Here is an 11,059-nt window from a genome sequence, read left to right on the forward strand (position 1 = left end):
CCTCGACTGCTTCTCCCTATTTATTATGTCCCTTAGAGGACCTACGACAGTGGCTGGTGAGGTAGCTGCTCCCAGCTCAATGCCTCTGCTCTGCCCAGAGCCCCCGCCTACTCTCTCTGTAGGCAGATGAACCAAAGGGCTGGGTAGCCATGGCAACTGTGGGACCTCAGGATAGCCATAGGCAGGCCTGGCCCAGTCACTGATGCTCCTCGGCTTCTGTGCAGTGGTGGTGGGAGGAGGAGGCTCCATCTGGCCCAATCCCCACGCTTCCACCCCATTTTCATTGGGCCTCCAGAACTGAGACACAGTGCGCGCACGTGTGTGTGTGTGCGCGCACACACACACACACACACACACACACACAGGAACCAGGAGCCAGGCTAAAGAATGAACACTTCTTAAATTTCAAGAACGTTTAGCCAATAGTGTAAAGTTCTGCCTGAACTTCAAGTTTAATTCACAAAAACCACACTCTTTCAGCATCTTGTCATGCTGGGCAAAGGCTCACCTCAGCCCTCAGCAAGGCAGGAGGTAGCAAGGGTACCCTATGCAGGTCTGGAGGCCAAGGCAGCTTGGAGAGAGCAGCAGAGGAGCAGCGCATGGGCTCATCCACCGCCTAGGCTGCAATCAGGAAGCAGGAGCAGGACAGGAAGTCCCTTTGGTGAGGTTGTCTTGGGGGGTTCTTGGGAAGACTCTTGGGGCTCCTACACCAAGGAGATGCCAGAACTGGAAAGGTGTCAGAAGTCATCCAATCCAGGATTAGATGAGGTAACCAAAACCCAGGGAGCAAGTGATTTTCTCAAGGTGACAGAGGTATCCTGTGGCAGAGCTGGGCCTAGCACCCAGGTCTCCAGACTCCTGCCCAGAATTCTCTCCCAGTCGGCACCAACCACCCCTACAGTTCCTCAGGCCTTTGCTGTTCTGGGCCCTGGAGGCCACTGGGTTGGATAGGATGAAAGCCTCATGGATAGAGTTCCTAGTCTGTCTTGTTGGTGATTGAAATCTTGAAAAATGCAGTAGTCTTAAAATGGGGTGTTTACAAGCCTCAGAATGAAAATACTGCTTCATTGCTAATTACCACCTTAATGCACTACAGGTTGAAAACCTTGAATTAAAATCTAAACTGAGGGGGAAGTCACACCACTCCCTCTCCTCCCATTCACTGTCACCCAGCTATCATCCGCGCCTCTTCTTACCCGCCCCCCACAACAGTCCGGGCACCGGCTCCTTCAGATCTCAGTGTCCTGGTCAAGTGGGGCGGAACAGGAGGTGGAGGGCTGTGTATGCTGCCTGCCTGCGAAGACCTCTCTCCCAGAAAATGACCAGCCTCTAACGTCGGAGCATGCCTTGAGGGTCCAGGAAGTTCGGGCATATTTATGTAGTCATACAACAGAGTGTCTGGCACCAGAAGGCGCTAGTAACCATCTAGTGAATGGCAAAGTGGCCTTCTAGGTGGTGTCCCCCACCCACCTACTACACCACTCGGCGGCCCCTAGCAACTCAGAGGAAGAAGTGGGCGTGGTCCCCGGCCCCGGGGCCGCTCGAGGTCAGCCGGTCACAGCGAGCCTTGTAGAGGTCGCGCTCCCTGGCCAGGCGGGCCACCTCGGCCCGCAGCGCGTCCAGCTGGGCGGCCAGGCGGGCGCGCTCAGCCTCTAGCCCCCGCCGCTGCTGCAGCCGCTTGGAGCGGCAGGCCTGCGCGTAACCGCGGTTTTTCAGCGTGCGGCGCCTCTGCTTCAGCCGCAGCGCCTCGTCGCGCCCGCAGCCCCGCAGCTGCCGGTTTAGCTCCCGCACAGACATCGACACCAGCGCCGCGTCCGAAAACCGCTCCGCCAGCTGCAGAGGGAGAGGGCAGAGAGCGGGTCAGCGCCGGGTCCCTCCCCGCTCCACACTTAGGTCGCGAGCCGGACTACCCCGCCCTCGGGAAGGCTCCGCCCCCGGCCCCCACCTTTACCCGATGCTCGCCCTTCCTCAGAATCTACCCCGCCGTGCAGACCCCGCCCCAGATCCCAACAAGCCCCTCCTCCCCGAGGGGCGCGCTCCCCCTTTGGGTCCGCCCCACACTGCAGGCCCCGTCTCCCACGGTCAGGCTAGCGGGTCGCGCGCCTGAAATCCGCGCCGCTGCAGCGAGGTCCTTAGCGTCCTGCTCCAGGCTCACCGGGTGTCCGGCGGACACCGCCCAGACGGAACCCGCCCCGCCAATGCACCTCGCTCCCCTCTCCTGAAGGCCGCAACCCTGTGACCCTCAACGGATTTGGATTACATCCTAATGCCCTCAACACCCCCATCTGTGTCTATAATTAATAGGATGAGTCCCAATCCTTCCTGAGAAGGTTGGGGGCTGGGGAAGCACGATGTCTTGAAAAGGCCAACCTCATTCCCGTGCCCGCTGTCTCAACTCCACTCAATTCCAAGCGCAACTCTTTCCCTGGTTTCCACAGACGGAGTATATTTGCCTCCCGTAATCAACGGCTCTCCTTTAATTCTCAACTCTCCCCTTTTGGTCCTCTTTTAATCTTTTCTCCCTCTTCCTCCTGGTTTAGACTACTCATTTCTCTCCATTTGGGGAAAAGGGAGGGGGCAGAAGATAGTTTTCTCTCTCTGATTTTTTTCAAGGGCCCTTGTCTTCTCCTGCCCTCTGTCTCTTGTCCAATCCATAACCCTCTCCAGGAATTCTCCTTCCTCTCTTGGGCTGTCCTCCCTCACCCTGCCTCCCCTCAAACCAACTCACTGATCACTCACCTGGGCATGCTGGGCTCCTGTCTCCTCCGGGCTTCCTGGGTAGTAGCTGTGGGGCCCCTCAACAGGGACTGGCCCCTGACCCTGCAGCAGCTCAACAGCCTCTTCAGGACTCAGGCCCAGTGCCTCCCCAGCCCCCAGCTGCTGCTGCAAGGTGGCCAGCCAGTACAGCTCCTCCAGGCCTGGCCGGGGGGCCTCAGTGGCCCCCACCATGCCTGGATCACTGAAGGTGGGTGAAGGAGGCACTGAGCTGTAGGGTGTGGAGCCCAGTGAGGCTGTTGGGGGGCCAGATCGCCCCTCAGAGGGTTCCCGCTTTACCTCAAATTTCATCAAGTCAAAGTCATTGACGTATTCCATAGCCAGGGGGCTGGGAGGCAGTGCCATTCTGGGGCTGGATTGGGAGGGGTGCACCTGCAAAAAAAGAAGAGAGATTTGGAGCACCTGGAGGCTGCCTGCCAGCCTCCTTATGGGAACCTCCTTCTTTCAAAGTCCAAGTGTTCTGGAGAGCCACAGTTCTGGAAAGCAGGGGCGATGGTACAACCCTGTTCCCTAAATAGTCACCTCTGGACTGAGGCAACTTTTCAGGTTGGCAGGGGCTCCAGCAAGCAGCTTAAAGGCCTGATTGAAGAAGATGAAAGCATGGAGTCTGGCCCCACTGTTGCCTCTGGGAGCTTTGAAAAACAAGAGGAATATGGCAGTACTCCCAACTCTAGTGCTGGGACAGACTGAGAGGCTCTGTCATCTCAAGAGACATCATTCCATTTCCAACCAATCAAAAATTTTTGCTTAATTAACTGTAACAGAGTAGGTGTCTATTTTAGGACAATGGGAAGGTATGTATGAGGTGAATTTTAATATATAAGGATAACGTTGTTATATCTCTCTCTCAGAACACCTAGGCCAATGCCTTGCACTAGAAGATCCTCAATGCACATCTATTCTGTGGGTTAATCAATCAATTAATCCCTTTCACTGGAGCATGAGACTTTCCAAGGGAAAAAGAAAGGTCCTAGAGTCAGTTCTAGCAAGATCAGGACTGAGTGGTGACCATCTTTCCCCAAGCCAATCTCTCCAAAGAGAACCAACCAAGATTGGTTTTCCTCCTTCTATTCAGAACCTGCTATGTTGTATGAACTTGGACGGATCACCTGACCCCAGTTTCCCCTTCTGTTCAATAAAGGCAATTAGACCTTCACATTTCCCAAAGAGTGTTCCAGGAAACACCAAGTGTGAGAAATACCCAAGAAGAAGTCGATGCTCAGATAAATTTGAGAAAGGCTACCTCCAATCCCCACATTTTGCAGATTCACAAAGCACAGCAACATATTAATCTATGAAGTCCTTCAGTAAACCATCTGTTCAACCTCAACCCAGAGCATCCCAAACTTATGTCACCCAGGAGCTCTCCTCCCTGTTATCATGCAGAGTGTGTGCTCACCTGAGGAACCTCAGGCTAGATGACCTCAGGAATCCTTCCTGAGCCAGAAGTCTCACACTCTAGCCCAGCTTCCAGTTCCAATAGCCCCACTGCCAGCCCCCGAAGGGGCAAGGCAGGGAGTGCTTATCCCCAGTGCTTGGCATCTGGTCCCATCTTGATACCCCAAGCCTAGGTAGCTCTCTCTCTAGACATCTCATACCCTCAGGTTCTGCCCAGAGAGGTGAGAGGAAGGACAAGTCCTTGTGTCTTCCTGTCCCAGGGAAGGGTTGTTGCCCTATCTACTGAACCCCTCACCCTTGAGAGGACAGGGGTGGTAGGAACAAAGACACAGATTGAAGGAATGATCCTTGGCAGGGAGGCTATGGTGAAACAGTGAGAGAGGTGTCCAGAGAGAACTGAATGAAGAGATAAGTGAGGAGGGCTATTTATCTTTCTGATGTGATAGCAGTAAGGGACATAAAGCCAGCCAGGGTGGGAGTGGGGCAGGGGAAAGAAGTGTGAGGATTCTTGACAACAGACAGCAGAGAGCAGACAGCAGGTGACAGAGGCGGAGGCTATAGGTGAGAGGCCTGGCACCCAGGTAGGCCCCAAATATACTCACTTGGGGGATGGTAAAGATGATGTGGTCAGTGTTAGAGCCAGGCAGGCACAGTTTCCTCAGAGACTGGAGACCCCATTGATCAGGGCCTGGTGCCTCTGTGCTCAGAACAAGGCGCTGTGGGCACTGAGCCCACAGGGCACTCTTAAAGGGCCAGCTCTCTGAGGTCATCTGTGGTCCTCAGGCCTGCAGCCAATGAGGTAAGGGGATCATTTGCATATCTCATTGGCCTGGGGGGTTGAGGGGGGAATGAGAAGAGGGAAGACGATGAGTATGCCTGTTCTCAAGGAAGGAAAGGGGGCATTTTCCCCAATAAAGTTCCTCATTGATGGTCCATCTCACAGGTGCTCAGTTCCCTGGTACAGAGAGCTGCATTGGCCCAGTCAGCCACCCTCATGTGAATACCACCCGCAGCCCTCAGTGATTGAGAACCCGGGACTGGAAAAGAGGCCCAGAGAAGTTCCCGGCGCCCTCACCCTCCAATGCTCTACAGTGCCTTGGCAGTTGTTTTGGGGAATACAAACGGTCTGAACCCACTTTCACCTAGCCAGTTGGGTCAGTGGTTCTGCTTTCAGGAATCTTCACATTTCTGACCCCCTGCCTCACTCCCACTGTGACTGGCCACACACTCCTCACAGCTATCCTATTAGAAGGACAGGCAACTGTCCCCACGGTGAATCGCTAGGACTTGGCTACCCAATCCGCAGCCTCTCCCACTCTTGATGACCAGTCCCAGGACAGGCAGGCCAGCGAGAAGGAGCAGGAGAAGGGAGAGTGGGGATCTCTGCTCCTTCTTTCCGGGCCACCTCGGGACACTGAAATCTAATCACCACCAATCCATCTGACTTCTGTAACTGCCCTCACACGCCCTCTGCTTCCTCTAGCCTTTTCCCTGCGTGTGTCTCCGTCCCTCTCTCTTCCTCTCTCACTCATCCTGGTTCCCAGATGGCTAGGGGGTGACCTACATTTTCAGCCTAATCCCCTAACACCTCTTAGAGCTCTTATCCCTGAGTAGAAGTTGGAACAGGGATACTAGGAATTAGCTAAGGAGGTGTTTAAACCTGTCTGAAGCTGTTTAAAACAAGGTGTGTACTAGAATAGAACTTTATTCCCTACCTGGTGAGGATACCCAAATGTTCCTGTGGGGTTCACAAGTCCTCTGTCCCAAGTCAGAGATCTGGGTGTCCATCAGCCCTAAAGATCATCAGTTATAAAAATTAACACGGTCCCAGTCTTAGGTGTTGGGTGAAAAGCTGATAGGTTCAGGTGGCCTAAAACAATGGTTCTCAAAGTCTGGGCCCCAACCAGCAGCATTACCTGGGAACTTGCTAGAAATGCATATTCTCTGGCCTCACCTCAAACCTACTGAATCGGAAACTCTGGGCTTGGGACTCCCCCACCCTCAAAAATCTGTGTGTTAATAAGCCTTTAGGCAACTTTGATGAACACTGAAGTTTGAGAACCACTGGTCTACAGAATACCTACAGTCAATTCAGCTTCCCTGTGTGTGTGCATGGTCTCTCCCATCATGCTCTGTACGCACATATAAGAAGATCTAGATCAGATGACATCATTCTTTTCCCACATGTGTTCTGCATTTCGTGGAGCAGAGACCACGGTCGTTATTCAAGTAGTAAGGCTTCTCAGTGTGATTGCCTGGATCCAGTTGTGTTTGCAGAAGAACAGAGCCTAGGAACAAGGCCACTTAATGGGAATGGGGATCATAGAGACCAGGGAATCTCGCGTACATGCCCATGGAATGTGGCTTTGAGGCACATAGCCAGGAAAGAGACCCCAGAACTTCCTGTGCTGCAGAAAGAATAGGAAGTGTTGAGTGCAGCCCCTTTCTCATGCCTGGTCTGGCCAGACACTTGCCCCCGAGCAGCTGTCAGGTCTGTGCTGATCTTCTTGTTTACTGGAGGGCTCAAAGGAAAGGTTTGGGGGAGGGGGTGGCTAAGCTGCTAACGGGCTAAAAGAGTCAGACTAAACAAGCTCAGGCAAGCTGAGCCGCTCCGGGCTCAGACCTGGTGCCACTGACTAGGGAAAGGAGTCCGGGAAGTGAGGGCTAGGCCAGGGGAAATGGGCAAGGGCACAGAGACGAGAGGACGCGGCAGCCAGTGGGGACCCAAGAGGTAGTTAATGGGCCCCCTTGGTGGGGGTGGAACCAGGGCCTGGGAGATGCATATTGAGACTGACTGGCTTGAGGACATCTGGGGACAGGGAAATGAGAGCGAAAAGATGAAGGCAGGTGGACTTCAGAAATGACAGAACAAAGGGAGGCAAGAAGGCTTAGCTGAGGGGGCAGTAGGTATAGACCTGGGATGGAAGGCAGAACAAGTCGGTGGCTCCCCACAGATTTGTACAAAAGGAGTTGGAGGGATGTAGGCACATGGAAGAGGTGGGCAAAGGGCCATGACAAACTAAAAGAGAAAGGAGGTCTTCTGGAGAGCACCAAGAAGGGAGTAGGGGTAAAAAGAGAGGTGGTAGGAACAAGGGACCAGAAGAACAAAAGCAGTAGAAGGAAGGGATAGAGGAAAGTAAGACTGGGGCCCAAGAATTAGAAACAGATGCAGAGGAACAGACAGATAGATGGTCAGGCCATAGAGGAAACACAGCGGGCTGTGGGATGTTGGACAATGGGGGAGAAGGGCCAGGCAGATAAAGGGCCGGGAGAATGGGGATACAAAATGAGAGGGAAGGGAGGAGACAGAGTCAGTAATTCAGGGTGCCATCACTATCTCCTCTGTCCTGCACTCCCATATTTGTCCCATATTTGGAGCCCATAATTCCCTGTAAGCCCTAGAAGTTCTGGCCTTTGGTGTCCAGATCTTCGGTAATGGATCCAAATCTTCAAACCTCTTCCTGGCCTGCCTGGTATGTTCATTTGACAAGTGTTTATTAAGCACCAGGCACTGTGCTAGGCTTTAGCGATACCTCGGTACATCAGACTGACACCAGCCCTGCCTTTGTGGAGCATACAGACTGATGAAACAGAGAAGCATCAATTTATTGCCCTTAGGCCCAGGCAAGAGTAGCCCCTGCCCTAAGCCCTGTGCTTTTGGAAGACTCCATTCTGGCTCTCCTCTGGCTGTGTCCCACCCCATGGGGTGAGCAGTTCAGGCCTCCTCTGCCCACACCCAACCCCATTCTGGACCACACTCCAGATACCCAGGAATTCCCTGTCCAAAGGGCTCCAAGCCCACTTCTAGGCCCACATGGACCTCTACCCCAGGTAGGCCCTTCCAGAAGTGGACCACACTACAGTACACACATCCCTAGACCCAAAAGCCAGCTAAGGGTGACTATTTATAGGAGGTCATGGACAGAATTGGGATGTGTAGACAGGGAGGTCCATAGGTATGCACGTGAGGCCCCTCACAGGAAAAGACAGTGTCAGGGGTGGGAAGAGAAGAGGGCCCAAAGGCCAGTGGCCCAGTGCATCCTCTCCCCATACCACCCACCACATTCTGCTGCAGAATCCCAAGGACTCCAAATAAAATCCAAATCTGAATTCAATTTTGAACCAAATTCCAGGCCATCATGTACATATTATCAAGGGAGAAGAATAGAACATATTTTATTTAATAGTTTGTTAGCATGAGTTCTACATTTTAAATATTTAAAACACAAGGTTTGTGACCCTCTGTTTGTACTCTTGCCCCAGGCCCCACATATGTTAGGCAGGAGCCTATGTGAAAATAAACTATTATAACTGAGGTGAGTCCTATGAAGGAGAAGGGCAGGCACTATGAAATTGTATTTCATGAAGACCTAATCTAATGAGGGGCAGCACTGCGGGGACAGCTTGCCTAAGGAAGACACATTAAACTGAGACCAGCCAGGTGAGTAAGAAGTGACCATGTGCGGGGGGTATGGAGAAGGTGGGGATTCCAAGCTGCAAGAACAATATATGTAAAGGCTCAGGCAGGAAGGAGACATGAGTACAAAACAAACAGACAAAAAGACCAATATAGCCAGAGAGTAGAAGAAGCCAAGGAAGTGGGAAGAATGGTGGTAGGTGACAGTGGCAATGTCAGCAGGGGCCAGATCCAGCACAGCCTCATGGTCCAAGGTTAGGATTTGGTCTTTATTCGAAGAACAGTGAGAAGTTACTAAAGAATTTTTGGCAGGGCCATGATGAGACCAGATTTTGTTTGGAAAGATCACTTTGGATCTAGAAGGCAAAATGGAATCAGAGTGGGATTAGGGGGCTAATGCAGTATCCACGTTGAGTTTGAGGGATATCTTAAGCTGGAAACAAACTCTGAGATGGAAACCTGTATACAGGTGGTTCACCAAGGAGGATTTTCAAAAGGAGTGAGAGGGCGCCTGGGTGGCGCAGTCGGTTAAGCGTCCGACTTCAGTCAGGTCACGATCTCGCGGTCCGTGAGTTCGAGTCCCGCGTCAGGCTCTGGGCTGATGGCTCGGAGCCTGGAGCCTGTTTCCGATTCTGTGTCTCCCTCTCTCTCTGCCCCTCCCCCGTTCATGCTCTGTCTCTCTCTGTCCCAAAAATAAATTAAAAACGTTGAAAATAAAAAATTAAAAAAAAAAAACAAAAGGAGTGAGAAAAGCAGGACTGGGCAGGAGGAAAAGTGGAAATACACTGCATTAGAACAGAGACTTCAGCCGATCCCACAGGAGCTCTGGAGCTCAGATGGACCAAATTGAGGAAAGGGGATCAGGCTTTGTACCCTTGCGTCAATCAGTCACTGGATACACACTGCCCCAGGAAAGGGGTATTGTGTTTGGTGACACCACTCCCTTCAGCCACAGGTAGGTCTCAGGGAAGTATTCAGCTGTGAGCCATTAGCAGCCACCACTCCGAGGCTGGGACAATGAAAACCTGGATCCTGAAGCAGGGATCTAGGCAACACACCATAGCATCCACTACAGGAGCTCGGGAAGGTGTCCAAGGGCCAGACCCAGAGGGCCTTGGGAAGAAAATGCAGACCAGGTCAAGGCTGGTCACACCCTGCCCCCTGGTGGTGTGCTTCGAACACTGGGCCAGCTGGTAGACCTGGGAGGCTGGGCAGAGGGCCAGGGAACTGAATAAAAGTGTAGCAAATAAATGAATAAAGGGAATCGAGACTACAAGGAAATCCTCATGGGAGCCCCTTAAGCTAAGAAAGGACACAATGGGGGAGAAGTGTTCAGAAACATGAGACTTGTTTATTCTTCATTCAAACAGCATTTATTAGCTGACCAAATAAGGCCAAATTAAGATAAAATAACAACAAGACTAAAATTTGGGCCCTCCTTTCAAGGAGCTAACACTTAAGTGAGGATTATAAAGATACAAAAACAACTATAATAAAGTGTGATAAGTTCAAAAATATAGGTATGTAGGGGCGCCTGAGAGGCTCAGTCAATTGAGCATCCAACTTTGGCTCAGGTCATGATCTCATGGTTCATGGGTTCAAGCCCGATACGGGCTCTGTGCTGACAGCTCAGAGCCTGGAGCCTGCTTCAGACTCTGTGTCTCCCTCTCTCTCTGCCCCTCCCCCACTCGTCCTCTGTCTCCCAAAAATAAATAAAAACATTTATATATATATATATATATATATATATATATATATATGTACACAGTATAAAACCAACACAGATGAGATAGATGTTAATTCTAAGAATCAAACGGACTTCACAAAGGAGGTGATGTTTAATTTAAGTCTGAAGAGCAGAAAAGGTTCATAGAAGTGCTCTGGAAACTGCAGTTTGGTGTATAGGAGAGAAGGTGGCAGGGATAAAGGTTGGATAAATAGGAGTCAGATTATAAAGGACATCAGTTGCCATGTGGTAGGGAGCCTTGAGGGATTTTAAGTCTGAGTGATATGATCTCATTTTCTTTTAATGATAAATCAAGGGAACAGTATAGGATTGGAGGGGGGGAAATAACTTAGTAATTAGAGTCAGAAAGGTTTGGATTCAGATTTCATTTCTCCTGCTGACCAGCTATATAACTTTGAGCAAATGACTTAACCTCTCTAAGCCTCAGTGTCCACATCTGTAAAATAGGATGGTTGTGAATCTGAATGAAATAATGCATGTAAAGCTGCTGGCACAGAGCCCAGCCTAGTGTCCACACAATAAAAATTACCCCTCTCTCTCTTAACTCATCAAAGTGAACTTCTGTGCAGAGTTGGAGGGTAGCTTGGTGGGAGGGAGAAGGAGTGGCATTTGGAATGGTGGCAGCCCAAGAGGTGGCTTGGAAGATATCACTTGAAGCCAGGTGAGAGGTAAGTCCTGAACTATGGCAGTGGCCATGGGGATATACACAGATTTGAGAGCTA

At 51.5% G+C, this 11,059-nt stretch overlaps 1 protein-coding gene across 3 annotated transcripts in view; it reads right to left on the reverse strand.

The window, feature by feature from the left end:
- Positions 1-428: 428 nt before the first annotated feature.
- The window catches only part of NRL (neural retina leucine zipper), a 29,542-nt gene continuing 18,911 nt past the window's right edge, over positions 429-11,059 (reverse strand). For 2 of the 3 annotated variants that reach the window (XM_019429360.2, XM_019429361.2), the window contains exons 2-3: positions 2,740-3,147; positions 429-1,833 (exon numbers count right to left, since the gene is read on the reverse strand). In XM_019429360.2, coding sequence (XP_019284905.1) covers positions 1,501-1,833; positions 2,740-3,120 — 714 coding nt within the window. In that variant the 5' untranslated portion in view covers positions 3,121-3,147 and the 3' untranslated portion in view covers positions 429-1,500. Of the gene's footprint in view, positions 1,834-2,739; positions 3,148-4,775; positions 4,932-11,059 lie in introns of those variants that run through there. The other variant, XM_019429359.2, reaches the window with a different exon arrangement.

The sequence above is a fragment of the Panthera pardus genome, unplaced genomic scaffold (genome assembly GCF_024362965.1).
Source record: "Panthera pardus isolate Hobbes unplaced genomic scaffold, ASM2436296v1 HiC_scaffold_24, whole genome shotgun sequence".
Classification (NCBI taxonomy): domain Eukaryota; kingdom Metazoa; phylum Chordata; class Mammalia; order Carnivora; family Felidae; genus Panthera; species Panthera pardus.